Consider the following 18,623-nt stretch of genomic DNA (forward strand, 5'->3'; position numbering starts at 1 on the left):
AAAAACTGCTACCTGAAATCAGGGAGGTGAACTCAGCCATTTCTCCATGTCCAGACTTGCACACCAGTTTCATTACTCAGTTCAGAATGGGATCTCCCAGAAGTAGCCAGCTACGACTGCCACCCCTGGATGTGTTCCTCAACACTCTGGTCTCTTTGCTGAAGTTTGAAAGTTTCTTCAGATTGTACAAGCCGTGTTCCTTAGTGCATAGCAAATACAGAGCTGTGAGAGCTGCTGTAGCATCATTTACTGACTTCCAGGGCCCATCAAAGGGTCTGCAAGACCTTTTTCTTCTAAACTGCTGTGTTGCATAGCAACAATAATTTTGCCTTGAACCTCTTGATGTGAAATAATATGTAATCCCCTCACACCAATAAAAAGAAAAACATATGGCAGCGCTAGGCTGTGAACCACTGGCTTTTGAAGTGAGGGGACAGTTAATCCCCACGAAATCAAGGGGGAATGGAGCAAGCCATAGGCTCTGTTAGGCTGAGCCTCTGAGGATGCATTAGGTGCTCTGAGTCAATTACCCTGAGCTCTGTCAGGAGAGTCCAGTTTGCCCTTATCCTCTCAGTCACCATCTTTTATCGTATGTGACTACAGTACATTTCAGGCAAGCTTACAAACCTAGTTGCTGAAATAACCGTACAAGTGCCTGGGCACCCCTTTCCTCTGGCAGGAAGGAGTACACATGCTGCACTTGTACGGATGAGGGTAAAGTTCAGCCACTGTAAATACCAGTTTCAAAATTACATGGCTGGAGTTCATCAAGCAAATGTCTCTTTCCTGTAGGGTAGTTGTTGGGTAGGTCAATCACCTGGCCTGATAACCTTGATATTATTTGTACGTGCCTAAGCATAGGGTTAAAGAAACTTTGGCATCTGAACCAGGACCTGCTTTAGGGGCCCAGGTACAAAGTTGAGACAAAAAATGTGCAGGGAGGGAATGTGGAGCTGTGGTCCCAAGTGCACAAAGTACTTCCCTGCGGCCATGCTCCAGGGACTGCACCCCAGAGGGCTCTGCTGCCAGGCTGCCCAGCCTTTCCTTTTCCCATTGCTTGCAGCTGGGCTTCGTATCACAGGGAACACAAGCTCCTCCATCTGGACTTTTAAAATTGTCTCATTGATAAAAAGCTTGGTATCCACAAGGTAGCTAAATAGTCCTTGGGCCTGTCTCCATCTTTCCAGGCTGCATATAGTACTGAGTGAAATGTAGGTCCTAAAACTGAGGTCAGTAAGCATCCTGTTGCTAGTTTGAGTGCGAGTCAGGAGGTCAGTCCTGCACTGTTTACTTCTAAATTATTTACTTTACCCCACTAGCACAGCAAAAAGAGTGACTAGAAGCTAATTCCAGCACGCCAAATGAACGCAAACTCCCTGAACAGGCTTCAAAGCTAAAAATCATATTTTTAAATGATATTGTTATGTTGCAAAGCTCAGTATTTACAGCAGATTAGGAGGCCAAGCTGGTACTTCAGCACGCTGCAAGAGCAGAACCAAGTTTTCTGAATCAGTCTTCCAAACCTATTGTGTAGTTTGCTGGCAAACAGCGCGGTGTTCATTTAAAAGGTATTTCTGCAGCTAGAAGAGTGGTTACTAATAATCCTGTTTTTTCTGTCGTTTTAACAGTATTCAGGTTTTCAGCAAACAGCAGACAAGTGCTTTGTTTGTGGACACCTCATAATGGAAATGGTAAGAGAGCTAAGCTTCTAACTGTGGGATGTCTTTTTGATGTATTTTGGATAGTGCTCTGTGAGACGTGCTTTTTCCTTTGTCAGACTATTGTTGTCTCCATTATTGTAAAGGTAATTTTTCAAATTGAGGCAGTATCATAAATATATTCATGTTGTATTACTCTAAAGTACAGGAAGTTGGGCTTTTCTTATACCTGAGATCATGGGATTCTGTTGTTCTGCCATGTGCCAATTAAAAATAAAAAATAAAAGGAATTTAAATACTAAAAGGGGAAAATAGACCACAGCTTTGTATGAGAACGTGGTAAAGGAAAGCAGGTGTTGTGTAAGACAGTAGAATAGTAAGAGGATGGAGTCTGGTCTAAGGAAGAGAGAAGCATTATCAGTAGTCTTGAGGTTTGTTGCCAGCTCTGTGACTTGCTTTATTTACCTTCTGTCACTTGCTCCATGTCTGTTAAAATCCATTATTGCTACTGTGATGTGCAGGGAGCCAGCAGTCAGAGTTACTTTTATAATTAAAAATCAAAGAGCCATGGGTTGGGCCAGATACTGTTGGCATCATTTCACTTGGAAAAAGTAGGATGAATTTTGTCTGTTCTTCCTAAGCAAAAATTCCCAAACAAATGAAATTGCTTGCATATTGAAGAAGTGCAGATCGTGTATATGTCAGTGTTTTCCTTTTGCTTTAAAATGTATGTGAACATTAGCGTGCCTACTAGAAGTAGCTATTGCATTGCAACACGGAGGTGCAGTAGGAGCTGGAACAGAGACTTCACTAATGAGGATTCTGGCTCATATCCTGGCACCACTGGTTGGACAGGGATATTGTTCGTTTTAGCCCAAGAGCAAATTTCTAGAGTTGTGTCGTGCAGGGAGGGGGATCCCAACTTGCATGATTTCAGCTGGCCCTTAATTGCAGAACGCCAGGCAAGAGTCCATAATATCTAGTTGGTGGAGCTCAGTAGCTGGAAGTTTGGCAGGTGCTCATCTGCTTTTCTTCCATCAGCAAGTATGCTCCAACAAAAGGAAACAGCTCTGGGAGCTCCAGGAATTAGGCAGTCTTATTTGGCTAATTGCTCTGTGTTCTTCCCCAGGAGTGCACAGACACAAACATGCCTGCACAGTCGTATTACTGGTGTGCAGCTGAGGAACCGTGCTGCAGCCCCACAGGCTTGGTTGCAAGCCTGAAGCTGTTCAAGGCTGAAAGTGCAGTCGAATTAGGGATTGTTCTGTGCAAAGGGTGGCTGCGCAACCACAGCAGGCTAACAGTGCATGTTTTGTAGCTGCTTGGATAGCAACACGCACACACAGACAAGTTGTGTCTGGGTAGGAACAGGCTTGCAAATCAGAGTCTGATGTCAGTCATTGAACAGAGAGCTATAGAGATTTGTTAGAAGAGGGAAAAGGTGAAGTTAAGTTGACTTCACGCATTTTTCCTATGCTCCATACCTTATTTCATGTTGATTTGAACTTTATCTGTAGAAACACCTACATGGCCATGAGAACTTGATCAGGGGAGATTTTCCATCTCCAGCTTATTAATAGCTCCAAGATGAGTGTTCTTGCTAGCAGAAACTTTCTGAGATTACCTTTCAAAGGTGATTCTTATACCTGAACTGCATGCAAGTGGTGCTGTAAGGTGTTGAGAGATGCCTAAAGATGATACTATGTCTAACCCTTCCCAGAACCATGTTCATGGGCTTGATGTGCCCTCCGTAGTGTCACAGTAAGTACAAGGACGCCATGAGGAGGGGATTTTTCTGTAGCAACCTAGAGGAGACTGCGTAAACCTGTCCTTAAAGCCTTTAAAATGCAGCAGGGAAGGTCAGCATGGCAGAAGGCAGTGCAGTTTTGATTACCCATCGATACAGATGGAATTTAAACTGAAACTGATGGGCCCCAGTGACAAATAGCTAGTTAGTAACTGTGGTGGAACAGGAGCGTTAATAAAGGGCTATCTATTTGCTTGTTTTATTGTTTTACTTTGTAGATTTTAATAATGACTCCTTTGGACTCTCTGTCACAGCGTGTTACATTTTGTGAATTAACTCTGTATCTCACTAACTTGTATCTGCAACAGATTTTTCCAAGAAGTAGTCACTGAAACTATTTTTAATTTCTATTGGGCAATATTGGCTCTGCAGAACTAAAAGTGATGGGACTTAGTCTGATTTTCACAGTTCTCTGTCATCATTGGGAGCCTAATAGAAACCCACAGAAATAAGCAAGCTCATTGTTTTAAACGGCCCCTTGCTGACAGATCTCCAGAGTGGTAATTTCATTCTGAAGTGTGTTTCTTACTGTCATTTTTAAGAGTCGGGCATAGCAGTGGATGGGGGAATCTCATGTAATCATGCATCCACTTATTTTGTTGTTTTGCCTCTTAAGATCTTGCAGGCCCTTGGAAAGTCATACCATCCTGGCTGCTTCCGCTGTGTGGTATGTAACGAGTGTTTGGATGGAGTCCCCTTCACTGTAGATGTGGAAAACAATATTTACTGTGTCAAAGACTACCATACGTAAGTAAATAAATCCAGTGCATGCTTGGAAAAATTATACAAGTTAAATTATTGGTATAGTTGTAAGTGTTGCAGCAGATAAAAAGGGTTATTTCTGTCTGCTGTGATGTCCCTCAGTGCTCTTCTCACATTTTGCATTTGTAAAGTGTTTTAAAGTTTTAAATGTCACTTTGTGGGCCTAGTGTGACATTCAGGGGCTAGATGAGGTTGAAAATCAAGTTATGTCAGAGGATATATTCCTCTGGTGCCTGCTTCTCTACTGCTTTCAGGATTTCCAACATGAAGTAGACATGGCTAATTGTGCAATGATGTTAGGTTTTGCTGGCTTTAATAAGTCTAGATTCTGGTAGCGCATCACTGGAGAGTATAAGTTACATTAACCTAGACTGGACAGTAGACGTGTAATTAGCAGCTAGTGTTAGAATGATTTTAGCCTCACCTTACAAAATGTTTCGTGGTTAAGTGATTGCTTTTGGACTCCCTTCTGCTCTGCACTTTAAACTCAGCCCTATTGGTTTAACTGACTGCTTGGTGAGGATGGAGCAAATGTTGGCCCAGTAACTGTCATAAAATACAGCTGTGGATAAAACCAGTTGATGTATTTGGTTTAAGTAGGTCCTAGCCCAGATCAGACCCTTTCACACTTAGTGTGTCAGTTGGTGACATTCCTTGGGTCGTGAGGTGCTCTGCAAAATTTGAACAACTTTAAGAGTAAAGAAAGCTGAGAGAAAGGGCATATATGGGAGTAGGGCTGGACTGACTATGCCTAGAAGGAAGACCTATGCAGTAAAGGTGGGGTAGATCTGCCTTTGTAAACTTCCTTTTCACGAAATATGACCAAAAAAATTTAGAGATGCTTCCAAGCCTGGATTTACATTTTGCTAACGAGAGGGCCTGGTTAGAATAGGTCTCTTGGTTCTACTTTTTGGAGAGGCTTTGCATGTAATTTGAACAATTTCTTCTCGCACCCTAGGGTTTTCGCACCAAAATGTGCTTCCTGTAACCAGCCGATTCTACCAGCACAGGTACGTGTTAGCATGCAGAGACTCTTTAGAGAAAACAGCTGTTGGCATATGAACACTTTGCAAAAACACATTAGATGCTTTTCCTCCCTCTTTCAGAGGCTGTAGTATGTCAGATACTAAATTAAATACAGTTCAGCAGTAATGTCACTCCCAAACATTCCCAGAGGTTGTAATAGTCATAGCACTTATGCAGCATAGTACTTTGTATCTTTAGGGTGCTTTCCAGGTCTTGATTATGCTGTTATAAATCTTGTTTAATTGAAAGCCCTGACCAGGGCTCCAAGAACAACCCAAGAAGTAAAGCCCTGTTTATTTTTAGAATCTCCCATTAGCAGACAAGGAAAATTGCTGTTTGAGCTATGTTTGCATTTTTGATGGAATGTGTGAAGATGCCCAAGCTTGAAAAGACTTCTGAGGGGTTACCCTGACCCTGTGAAAAGGCCACATAGCCTGTCATCCTGGGGTGGCACTGTAATAAGAGTGCTTGAAGGGGTGGAAAAGCAGGTAGAAAGGATGGCTAAAAGGAAAGCCAGATGAATGACTGCTGCTTGCAACCTCAGCCCATTGTGGCAGTGTCGTTAATACAGTAAGATTTGTACGTTAAGACAATCCTTTTCTGCCTGCTGCAGTGATGTTTGTGTAGGACCCTCTGAGTTCCCATTGTTGAGGTCACTGACCAGCTCATTCACAAGCAAGAGCCTCAGCATCTCACTCCTCTTCTTTGGCATGTTTATAGAGCCAGAGCTTGCTGTCTGTAAGCTGCTGTGCCCCAGTAAAGCTTAGGGCTAGAGCCTCTCAGCATGCCCACCTCTACCACTCTGCATGTTATTTTCCGTTTGTAATTCTTTCTGTTAAATGGTAAAGTCTCACATAATTTAAAACCTTATAAAGGCTGAGACAGAACTACCTGCCCTGCTGGTGGGGTGTAAGGAGAAAAGCCCTATGGAAACTTCCCTTGGTTTTGTGTCTTACAAAATTATATATATATATAAAGCATATAAAATATAAATACAAATATATGTATTTAGATACAAAAGTAAATAAAAAGAAAAGAGAAGAAAAAGCAGCCCTACTGCTGACTCATCTGATGGTTAGCGGGATAGACTCCATGTTCTTTCCCATGGAGGTTTCATAGGTTAGATCAAAACTAGCAGTGCAGGTGCTAACTTGCCTACAGCTTGTCTTAGACGTAGGCTACGTCATATCTGATGCTCTGACCACGCCTGCAACTGGAAACAATGCAGGGCAGCAAATTTAATGAGTTCTGTCTTCAGAGGCATCAGAGTGGCTCAGAGAAAGTCTGTGAGGTTAGAAGAAGGGTATGGGCTGCTCAGCAGGGCCTGGGGCTCAGCCAGGTATTGCACAACTCCACTACATCCACCCTCATGCTGAGGTTTTTGGCCTGTGCACGTAATTACCTGCTGGACTAGTATGTAAATCTCCATGGGGTACATAGAGTGACACGTGTGTGCAAAATATTTGTGTACCATCTGGTTTGAGGGGAATAGAAGTCCTGGAAAGATCAGGTCAGGATTTCTATAGGGAAGAGTGACCCAATCAGTAAGTCATGTTGTTTGGCTGGTAATCTGTGCAAATCCTGGGTGCCCTTGGAAAATGATTTGATCTCAAGAGAAATTTGTCCCTTGAGCATGAAGTTTTGGCTACACTTCGCAAAGGACCTCTACAGCTTAGCTCTGTCAGATACCCGTGCTGCTGCTGAACTGCAAAAGCAGTGGTGCAGTGCTGTGCCTAGTGGGGCAAGACCCTCAGCATGCTCTGCTCTGCAGGAGAGGGGATCCTCCTGGGAAGCAGCTTTCCAAAGCTATAAGTTGGGCACTGAAAGAAGATAGAGAAAACACCACTTAAAAACACATTCTTACCTTCTTTGTGCTTTCCCCAACAGGGCTCCGAGGAGACGATTCGAGTAGTGTCAATGGACAAAGACTACCATGTGGAGTGCTATCACTGCGAGGTAAGCGTCACTGCGTGCCTCTGCCCAGCTCCCCCACGGCAAGGCTTTGCTAGTAGCGAGCATCCTCCTGATCGGTGCGTGACTCGCGCCCCAGAGTGTGTTTGCTGGTTCCTGCGCGCCTGGGCAGGCAGGGCTCTGCCCCACAGCTCCCAAAAGGAGTCAGAGGAAGGAGTACAAGATAGGCTGCCAGTTGTGCTGCCGTCTCTAGTAGCACCAGATTAGTTCCTTTTTTCTTCTCTCAGTATATGAATTTCAAAGGCCGGGTTTAGTTTTAGTGGAATTTTCTCTGTACTTGTAGATGAGGAAAGAACAAAGAGGGAAGTGCTGGTTCTTTTTTTTGCCTGATCTTTTTGTATACAGTTTGCATGGCTGTGGTCTGAGGGGCCTTGAATCCACATGGCCTTTGCAGGGAAAGACCATTACCCTATGCTGGGAAGGGGTTCTGAGTTTTTCCATGCTGGATGAACAGTGATTTTTTACTACAAAAGAGACTGGTACCAGTGACTTGCTATTTCTTTTTGTGCAGAACATTTAAACATTTGGGGGGGCAGATCAGGTTCTGGGACTAGTGACCTTGCTGCGCTCAGTCCTAGCTCTGCATCCCATAAGGGAGGAGACAAACCCTTTAATTTGGGATCAACCCAAAACTTCCCTTTTGCAGTAGGTACGGCTATCTGATAAATACATTCTATTATTCATGCAGGTGGTAACTGTGATAGCATCCAGCATGGCCTGTCATAAGCACCAGAAGCAAAAAATGTAGCCATGCTGTCTTCTGTGCACTCCTGCACAGAAAGGTTTTATAGAGAGATTTCCAATTGAGGGAGAAAATAGCAAAATTCAGGGCTTCTCAAAATGTACATGAACCTAAACCTGAGGAGGAGCCCATCCTCTTAGTTGTCTTCTTCCAGCAGAGGTAGCTGATATTCCAGAAAAATTGGCACAGGAAATTTCAGCGTTTTGGAAAACTATTTCTCTCCTCCTCCTTTCCTCATCTATTGCTTTGTGCAGGCTTTACCTAAAACAACAGCTCCCTCCCCTTCTCTCCCAGCCTATTGATGTTATATTAGAATGTCCAAATAGGGGGTTATTTTCAGTTCTGTTTCATTGTTCATTTCCCCATTCTCTTTCCAGTTTGAAGGAAATCAAGCTGCCTCCACATCTGCCCAGAATGGCAGAATGCATTTATGTACAGAAATCAGGGGGTTAGCCGTGTGTTAACAGGCGTAGGTTACTGCCTAACATCCTCAAATTAGGCTCAAACTGTACACACTGAGTCACTGCTGTCTCCAAATATTGCTAATTCAGTTAGTACCAGTATTTTGAGGGATTCATATGGATTCTTTTTAAAGGCCGAATTTATATGAAATGCCATTTGTCATCACCACCTGTTGATCATGCAAAGTCACTAGTCCAGCTCAGAAACTTTTCTGCTTTTCCATGTCATCTCTTCCTTATGCAACAGCTTAAAATTTGCTGTGAAGTTCAAGCTGGCTTGCAGATCAATATAGACTCATTCTAGAACTGAAATCCACTGAGAAAGTAGACTTTCTTGTTACAGAAAAAGGAATCCAGTTCTGGACAGGGAAAAGGTACCCAACAGCTATTCCAAATACTTGTAATATATCTGAATTTTTTTAATTATAAAGAGGAACTGAATTTTAAATCTTAATATAATAGACTATAAAGGTAGTATGTAGCATATATTCACACATAGAAAATAGAAATTGGCAGAAGCTTTGATTAAAGCCTCTCTAAACTAACATTTCAGTTTTAAAGCTTACTTTAAAAGTTTTCATTCTTATTTCAGCATTATAAAAAAACAAAGATTTTAACATTAGCTATGAAAGCTGAAAAATCATACTTTGAGTCCAATTAAAAACTCTGCATTGATTTTCAGTACTAAAACTACCTATATGCCCAGTTTGATCACATTTTTTCTTCTGTTAGGTGTTCAGTTACATATTCAGAATCCCTGATTTGTCAGAATTGGTCGCAGTAACAATTTTAAGTACTTACAACTCTTGAAACATCAAATCCAAGCACAAAACCACTGTAACTTTCAAATGTTCTCAAGGTTGCAATGATAACCGAGCACCAGGATTACCTCTACTGCAGTGTACACAATTGTCAGCAGGCAGCATCATTGTTTACTCTGTTGTTTTTATTTCTGTTCCTACGCTGTTGTTCACTTATGTCATCCCTGTGGTTATGTGCCAGTCCCAGAGATACTTATGTGTCTCCACCAAAAATACAAACCATGGGCCTTGAAGTCTTTCTCTAATTCAAATTAGATTTAAAAAAAATAATAACATGAAAGTTCAGTCCTGATACGTAAGTAAAATATGCCTTATCTCCCCTTCTGGCCTTACTCCTCTTTCTCATTCTCTGCTTATACTCCCCCCTAATTCCTGCTCACTGCCTTGTTGTAGAATGAGCTCCTTGTTTTTTTTTTCCTAACCTGTTCCACGTTGAGCGTGTATCAGGGTTAGTCCTTAGCCTAATTTTATCTGTTTTGCTTCAACATTTAATAGATGAAGATAAGTGGGAAACAACAGAAGAAAAATGCGACAACTGGGCTGGGTACTTCTAGAGATTGTCCTAGCAGATTTCAGTAACAGCATTTTGTTTAATACAGGATAGTCAGGCTCTGTCTACCACAAACTCTTGAGATTGCTGCTTTTGGAGGCATGGGAGGGAGCTCTCACAGTTACAGAAGTCAGATCAACACTGATACGAGATAACCTACCTGAATCACTCACTAACCCAGGATTTAAATTTTTCTTCTAGGACTGTGGCTTGCAGCTCAATGATGAGGAAGGCCACCGTTGTTACCCATTAGAAGGCCACTTGCTCTGTCATGGCTGTCATATCAGGCGCCTTAATATTAAATTGCCATCACATCCACCTCCAAGCTATCCGATGCACGTCACAGAACTCTGAAAGACATTTCCATTACCAGTAAGCTGTTTGAAAGAGAAGACAGAAATCTTAAATGACTTTCCTGTTCCTTTAAAGATGATATCCCAGTAATAACCATCTAAACCAGCTATTTATTTTTTAAATCAGAGGTGAGGGGTTCTTTCTGATCTTGTACATATGTGTTCTTTTATCTAGACATTTTCACTGAGACACCGTCTACTTGAACAAATAATGTGCCACTAAGTTGTAACTGTAAGTGGCAGCAATTCTAAAAACAGTGGTATAAAGGGCTGTTCTGCACTCCCTACTCACTCTTCTTCAGTGGAGGTTTCACCAAAGTAAGGAGTGCAGAATTAATTTCCAGAAGTTAGCACCTTATCATATTGCAGCAGGCATGATAAGAACAACACTAGCATTTTAGCCCATTTCATCAAATTCTGGTCTTAGAGAATACAGTCTCACAGTTTTAAAAACCTAAATTCCCAATGGTAGTGAATAGGAAGCAAGCAAACATTTTTAGCAATGGCAATTTTCAGCAGGGGTTAAATAATGGCATTCTGTGAAGAAGCACCAGGCCAACTCTTCATCCTACATGGTTTCACAGTCATCCAAAGACTATTTTGCTTGCTAAAGAAATATGTCAAGCATCTCATGAAAAACACATTACAGACAAACATATCTAAAAGATTGCTACATGCAAGTTCACAACAATTGAAGGAAGTTATAGACCTCTGTAATTGCTTGTCGTGTACAAGTCTAGCCACAGTTTCAGAATGCATTCATACCAACTTGATGATTTGGCACTTACTAAACAATCTTTTAAACCTGTTTTTGTTTAATAGGGTTAGCAGCCCCTTTCTATGCAAAGGTATACTTGTCTTCATGCTACTTGTTTTATACAAGAATTTGTTACCAACTGCTTTATGATTGTGTGTTGAGATGTTAGTAAAAAGGGGGGGACAGTGTTTTTTGTATTATCTCTTCAGCTTTGTGTTCTTTTCTAGATATACTTTTGAACTGATTATGGTGATTATGTTCATGGGAAAACAAAATACAGTTTAGCAGAAATAATAATTTAGACACTGACAATTGAAACATCGGTATTTTATAACAAGTATTAGGTGTACATAGAATGTACACACTTTCATGTTTTGCATAAGCTTTTACAGTAACCTCAGAGCTCTGGGGAAATATATGTCTTCCATATAGGAAGTTAGATGAATCTTTTTTATGGTTTGTTTTCTACCATGTGTTGATGATTTACATGCAAATCACACATCTGTATGTTTAAAAAAATTCCTTGCATTCTCATGAGAATTGATCCAGCCTTCCTGAATTTATATTTTAAATAAATCCATCATTGCTGTCTTTGTATCCAAAATTACAATAAAATATATTTTTTTTCTGCTCCAAAGGAAGTGGAAATACCAGACCAGATTCTCCGCATGTGTAAATTGGGACATTTCCATGCCAGTTTTCAACACATCGAGAATCTGACCAATCTGTTCAGAAATAGTCACGTTAAATTCAGCATGCAGACTGATGAAATGACTTATTTGGTAACACCATTGCAGTTTAGTTTCTTATGCTCCATTGATTTTTTGAAAGCCATTTGTGGTGCTCTTGAGCAGTACAAAGGGCATCCAATGGACACTAATTCCTAAGTGGAATAATTAACTCCTTTAACAGAACTTTTTGATAGTCTGGAATTTCCTTGGGGGGGTGGGGGAGAGCAAGGAGGCAGGAAAAATTCCTGTGAACTATTTTTTTCTGTTAGTAAGGAACAAAAGGTATGTTTTCTGAACTTCTGCCAAACTTCCATTGGCCTAGATGAACCTGTTCTATTGAATGCTCCTTGGCAAGTCAGATGCTCCTTTAAAAAGTGATTTTCTTATTAATATATGTTTAAAATTAACATATTTAATGTGAGAACTGTGTTTTGAATGGAATTACAATGCAACTAGTGCCCTGTTCCTACAGTTTGACCTAAGAGGCCTGCCCTCCAAAGAGTGGGCACTGGCTGCATGCACACTTTCTCTGCATTTGCAAGTATTACCTGTTTGTCTGTAGTCACCAAACCAGCCTCAGAGGGAAGCAGAAGTACATGTGCCTCTTGCCCAAACAGCAAATTCTAGAAAAGGAAAAAAAATTATCTTAAATTAGATTGTATGATTAGGTCAGTTCCATTAAGGTTACTACAAACAATATGAAATGGAACCGAGCAGACCTTCAGGATAAACTTTTAGCCTGAGATGCGATGTAATACTTTTCCATTTAAAGATGCTGCTTTAGCCCACATCTAGCTCTGAGGTACTTGTGTTTACTTGTCTTTGTGATACATATTAAAGAATCCAAATTAAGAAAACAATCATTAAAATACAGAGAAGGTTTGGGTCTGTTCCTGTGAGCAAGCCGTCCCATAACAGTACTTGCTGTACCGAACCATGCTTTGCTCTACCATTGTAAAAGCAAAACCTTAAAAATCACAGTGGCCAGAGGAGGAGATGATGCTGGCATTTAGCCCAGTCTTCTGCCAGCACCTTCCTTAGCACTTTGCCTCCAGTCAGGGGCAAGGTTAAGTTTCCAGTTTGACATTACTTTTCAAGGGTCAGCACACTATCTAACATGTACATACAATACCTTTTCTTCTTTTTTGAAAACGAGCATGCCTTAGAACAGAATAATATTTAATTTCACATTAATTTGTCAGTCTTGTAGTTCTACTCAGTTCCAATGTGTTAAGTATCATCACAGTAAATACTGAAAGTTTTTACTGACTGTTTCAATATAGGATAAGTAATTTGTTTAAAAACCAGAAAGCAGCAGTTGTTGTTCCATCAGTTTCTACAGACAGGTCCATTTTGTTTTTGGCTAATGAAGTATAGCTTTGCTTTTCCAGCATTAAGTATAAAAGCTGGAGGTTGAATGAAATTTGCCAGTTTTTCAATCAAAGAACAGAAAAAAAATAAAAGCAAATCTAAACCAATGGTGTGCTGCAATCTGTAGTGCTAGTGACAGTTTCTTCACATTTTACATCCTGTCTGGGGAATTATGTAAATGAGAAAGCTTCTTTTAATTATTTTCTTAAGGAGTATGCTTATATAAAATCAGTTCAACACAGATGTAAACTTTCTGGAGTTCATTTTATGATGTGATTGTTCATCAGAAGCCTTTTCTGCATTCTGTACTGTCAGAATATTTCCATAAAGTTAAAACAATAACAACTTGATCTCATTTGCATCAGGAGTACACCTTTCCATTTTGGTAAGGCAGTCTTACAAAGTCCCTACAATACAACGCTGTCCTAGGCAATTCAGAGTTCCTCATGCACTGGAGGATGTGATCCAAAGAAAGGACCAAAATTATAATTGGAAAACAAAACAGAAGAATGCACTCAGATAATTGAGCTTTCAAAAAGGGGTTGTTTGGGTTTCTTTTCTTTTCACTTGTGTGCATGTGTGTATGTGTGTATGTATATATTTTGTAAGGTGGAGCTTCAGAAGGAAAACACGGTTAGAGGAGCTCTTTAAGACCAGAAATTCCAGAGTAGTTAAGTAAACCAAAGCTCTAAAGGAGACAAAAGCTGCTTTCTTGTGTTTCAAGAAAAGTTTAAAAGTTTGTGATTCATCCTGTAACTAATGCCGTAACTAGAGTGTATAATTTGACTTAAATTAAGTTTCATTTGAGAAATATTTTCATTTTCTTTAAAAGAATATAGTTTTCTTCCAAGAACTTGGACCAACGTTGATTTTTATTTTGTTAGGAAATATATAAATTCCCTGTTTGTATATCATGTAACTAGTTTACATGCTGAAAATATACATTAGTTTAACTATTTTTGTATATATCCTTGTAAAACCTTCCAATGTGCTTCTGTCTTTTAGTCTTTAGAATTACTTGTGGTTTTGTGTTTCAGTGTTTGATTCCCTTGATTGTTGAAGAAAAAAATTGGGAAATGTAGATTTATTTATCTAAAGAAGAAGCTACTTGCTATCATCCTAAGTTATTTAATATTAAAGTCAGAAGTTTCATTTAACCTTAGATGCTATAATCTGCTTTTTTCAATAAAGACATTTTGTAGTTATCTTTGATTTTGTAGTTTATTACATGTAAGTATTTTTTTTAATCTAGGTGGGCTCTAACACCATTTTCAGGAGACCCTTGTATTGCCTATAAAAATGCCTAACTGATATTAATTGATTGCAGCTGCAGTCATGAAGGATTTTGGTCCTCCAGTGCAAGTGTTACTAATTAAGGTCTAAAATATGCCCACAGCTAATGTTTTGCAGCTGCACTTAGAAAAGAATTTAGCCACTCTGGCAATTTTTAATTAAGCTTTAACCAGTCTGGCTAGTTCACATGTAGGCCAGTCGGCATGGAGGAACACTTCCTTTTCAAGATTCCTATTATTTCTTGGAGTATTCCAGAAGAGTAGTATTATCCTGGGCTATGAACCTGCATAGCATTAAGCACTAGGACCCTGGTTTCAAGGAATTCTCTCAAATTTCTTGCTAAGTCACAGTAACAATGAATCAAACGCCAACTTTCTGATAGGATCAAATATATATATATGTTTTTAAATATATTTTACCTTTTGGAGCTCTCTGCCTATTTCTTGCCTCCAGCTTCACAGCACAGATGGTCACATTTACCATGTACACAGTGGTCCTGTGAGAGCATCTGTCAGGCTGAAGGATCGGCAGCACTGGTATCTTGTCTCCAACTATGTCCAGAAGTTGATGCCTGGGAAAGAGTTTAAGCATAAGTTTTTTCCTGTTTTCTGCATACTTCTATTTAGCAGGTATCTTTTCAATTAAGCTGCTTAGTCTCCCAACCCTGTGGATGATCTTTCCCCCAGTGACTCAAGCCAAATATTCACAAGCAGCTACTCCAAGTGCAATGCCACCCTCTCCTCAAAGGAGGCCTGCCTACAGCTCAGCCACAGTGGCTTTTGTGAAGTACACATGACTTCATATTTGGAAGTGAAGTTTACTGGTGGGTTTCACACAATGACTACTTGGGCAATTTTTTTCTTTTGCATAGTCAAAATGGGAAGTTACAAACACCACAATTGTTTTAAGGAAGACAGCCTGTGCTTTGAAACAGATGTACTACACATCCATAAGGCCTTCAAATGCACACTATTTTCTCACAACTTCAAGAAATTCATTCAACATGAGCAATTCATGCCCTCCTTGAAGAAAAAAAGCACAGAGACTGTCCAGCTCGTAAAGTGTTTTAACAGTACATCATCACGTGGGTGACACAAATATAGTCAATAAAATCTAGGACATATTCTTAATGCAGCAAGTATTTATGCCAGCCCATAACCAGCCTGGTTGAAAAGCATAGTTAAAAATACTAACTGCCCCTTGCGGGCCTCCTTGCAGGAAACACATGCTGGAAAATGAATATACATTCACTGCAGGAAGAGTATGAGTCAGGACCCAGCTCCCAGAGGGAAGCACCACAGAACTCTGCAGTGGCATGTCTCCCTGGCGTGGCATCTGAGCCACAGGGCAATGTGTAACTGGAAACTTGCATGATGCATGGCAGCTCATCTGCTGGCATGCAGGTTATTCAGGAGGTCTTTGCTAGCCTTGCATTTCACCTTAACAGCCATCCCTGCAGGGGAAGGTCTGCAGCTTGCAATTTGCAGCTATAAAGGCGAAGAAGGATTTGCCAAGTCTCCCAAAACTGAACTAAAGACACTGGCTATGAGGAATACATGAGCTAGACTAGTGAGTCCTCAGCACAGCTCCCTGTTACTCTTTTAGTCCCACTAATGCATAGACCAAGGAATAAGTGAAGACTAAGTGAGAATGAGTAAGGCTGGGACAAGACTTTAAGTGCAACACTACCTTCCTTCCACAAGGCCCAAAAGCAGAGCTTAAAAAAAGAAAGCTTATATATGTGTAATACCTTAAATATTCCCTTGGGTGTGGCATTGAGGAAGCTGGAATTGCAGGCTCATTCCCACCGCTACAGCATTTCCTAAGTGGCCCAGTCGGACAGGTACCAGCAAAGTCAGCTGCTCACATTTAGTGCTGCAGGTTTCTTTTTGAGACACCAGCTGGCTGGATCACGGCTGCCCATACCTTTACCTTCACACCAGCTAAGAGGAGCAAAAAGATAGCAGAGGTTAGCAAACCAAGAAAGATGAGGAACTAGGGCTGTGCTAAAAGTGATGCAAACAACTTTGGATCTAATATAAGCACTGCAGTTTGCACACATTTTTGGCGGGCATTTCTTCTTGCAAAGGCAACATCTGTGGGGGGTGTTGTTTTTTTTTTACGATAACATTCTCATTTCAGTCATCGATTTGCTTACATTAAACATTGGAACATGCCAACAGATGATACCTTCACTTATGAAATTAATTTAAAAGCAAAGGACAGTATTCTGTAATTACAGCTAATTTCCCATCCAGAAGTTTGGACCTTGTTACTCTGAACGCAATTTAGGGTGGCAGCAATCTGCAAGCTTCTTGCTGCCCAACTTGAAGCCTTGCTGAAACATACTGAAATGTGCTGAATTTCGCTGACTGTCAGACTGTGATCCCAGCTGGTGTTACAGCCTCATGCTTGGGAACCACCCATACTTCCTCCCTCAAAGTTTCTTATCTATTCAGAAAGATATGGAAAAAGTCAGCAAGAGCTGCTGGATGTTGAGCAGAATACATCAGCCTTCTCTGAGTGCCCAAGCTAAACATGGAAATGTCACCCATTAAGCAGACAGCATTTGCTTCTGGAAGAAATTGCAGGCTATCCCTCAACGACCATCCCTGGACACATCAGCACCAGACATCTGAATTGCATATTTTTAAAGCTATGGAGTTAACCGCAATTTTTTGGTAAAACTCCAGAAGACCAGAAATATTTTCCTCTTGTTTAAAATTAAGATTCTACCGAGTGCTCACCCAGTCTTCACTTAACACTGAGACAGCAAAAATTTTTTTTTCAGTTGCCATATTATTTTTTAGGACCACATAATCAGAACTGGCATGTTCTGCTATACCTGCATTTTTCTTTTGCTGTCAGTTTCTGTCCCATCAGAAGAAAATACTCAACCTCAGCTAGCATACATCACTACATTCACACACAGCATAGGAGAAGTACAAGCTAAAAACTGTATAAAAGCTAAGAAACCACATGGAAAGCTATTCAGCCAGAAATGATAAAATACGTGTCTATCTAGAAATACATTTAATACCAAACTCAGAGGTTTGTGTCATGGATGAAAAGAATCTGCAAAAACCCACATTTGTAGGTACACATCTGGGTAAGTCATCACCTCAGAGAAAAAGTACTGCATTAGTTAGTGATGATTCCAGTGGCTAACTGGACTATCAAAAAAAAATAAAAATAAAATAAATAAAAAAAAAAGGCACATGAAACTATTGCAAGAACATTAAAGCCAACTGATCAGTTAATTACTGGCTGCTCTGGTGCAAATGCAGAGGCACTCCTCAGTGCTTCCAGGTACAGCAAGGAAACAGTGACACACACACAGCTCCCAGCTGGTACAGGTGGATGTGACTCTGATAAAAGCAAAGAGCTCTGCTGCTTCAAGCCAAGTGAGTCTCTCTCGTCCCACCGCAGATAGGACATTAGGGTAGATTAATACAAAAAAAAAATATTCCCTGTGTCCTTTTCCACCTAAAACCTGCAGTTGAAAGCTTCAGGCATTAAGTGCAGAAACAAAGGAAGTAATAAAGCAAAAATTTTGCTCTGTGAAGGTCAGCTGTTGCATGACTCTGGTCTCACCTTAGTGCCTTTTCCTGAAGTCCGCAATGTTCACACACTATGTATAAGGATGGATGCAGCAAAGGAATAGGGAAGAAAAAAAACAGCGTGTATGGCTGGTTTCAACGATAGGGAGAGAGCAACAAGAATTACCTGTGATACCTGCAAGGCATGCATTTAACTGCACTTACCTCTACAAGTGGACACAGATCCTGGGGAAAAAAAAAAAAATAATCCACTAAGCTTCTATAATGGCATGAGGTAGAAAAGGGCACTGGTGTCCTACAGCAAGAAATGCTGACGGTCTTCCCAAACAATGACAGTGGCAGCACTCCTCCATGCCTGCCTATGTTTTTCCTTTTTCTCACTTCTCCCTACAGCAGAAAAAGAACAGGAAAAAAGGAAAAAAAAAAAAAAAAAAAAAGAGACATCAAAGCTTCCTGCATTATTCACTTCCCATTTCTCAACAGTGCATTTACCAAAAAGGGAAAAGAGGAAGGTGGCACCCTGCTGGAGACAGGACTCTGGCACTTGCCAACGGTCACTGTCACATGCGGATCCTTTTTATCAAAATGGCAAGTCTCAGTTCAACAAACAGTATGCTAACTTTAGATACATCCTATTGTTTCTAGCAATGTCATATCATTCCAAATAGATCCCTTGCTGTCTAGATTCCCAACCTATAAAAGCTATACCTGCTATTTCTTTGGCTCCTTGTTCTGTCACACCAGATACCACACTTAATGG

The 18,623-nt window shown here is 40.6% G+C and overlaps 1 protein-coding gene and 1 long non-coding RNA gene across 5 annotated transcripts in view; one reads left to right on the plus strand and one right to left on the minus strand.

Annotated features, from left to right (window-relative positions):
- WTIP (WT1 interacting protein) overlaps window positions 1-14,215 on the plus strand; it is a 79,629-nt gene extending 65,414 nt beyond the window's left edge. For 2 of the 3 annotated variants that reach the window (XM_084533795.1, XM_084533796.1), the window contains 5 exons: window positions 1,629-1,691; window positions 4,082-4,212; window positions 5,186-5,237; window positions 7,141-7,209; window positions 10,000-14,215. In XM_084533795.1, coding sequence (XP_084389921.1) covers window positions 1,629-1,691; window positions 4,082-4,212; window positions 5,186-5,237; window positions 7,141-7,209; window positions 10,000-10,152 — 468 coding nt within the window. In that variant the 3' untranslated portion in view covers window positions 10,153-14,215. Of the gene's footprint in view, window positions 1-1,628; window positions 1,692-4,081; window positions 4,213-5,185; window positions 5,238-7,140; window positions 7,210-9,999 lie in introns of those variants that run through there. The other variant, XR_014697316.1, reaches the window with a different exon arrangement.
- Window positions 14,216-14,728: 513 nt separating this feature from the next.
- LOC311443536 overlaps window positions 14,729-18,623 on the minus strand; it is a 51,029-nt gene continuing 47,134 nt past the window's right edge. For both annotated transcript variants that reach the window (XR_014697319.1, XR_014697320.1), the window contains 3 exons: window positions 18,068-18,250; window positions 16,054-16,246; window positions 14,729-14,874 (listed from right to left, as the gene is read on the minus strand). This is a non-coding gene — a long non-coding RNA (uncharacterized lncRNA). The remainder of the gene's footprint in view (window positions 14,875-16,053; window positions 16,247-18,067; window positions 18,251-18,623) is intronic.

Source organism: Aythya ferina (assembly GCF_964211825.1).
Source record: "Aythya ferina genome assembly, chromosome: 12".
Lineage (NCBI taxonomy): Eukaryota > Metazoa > Chordata > Aves > Anseriformes > Anatidae > Aythya > Aythya ferina.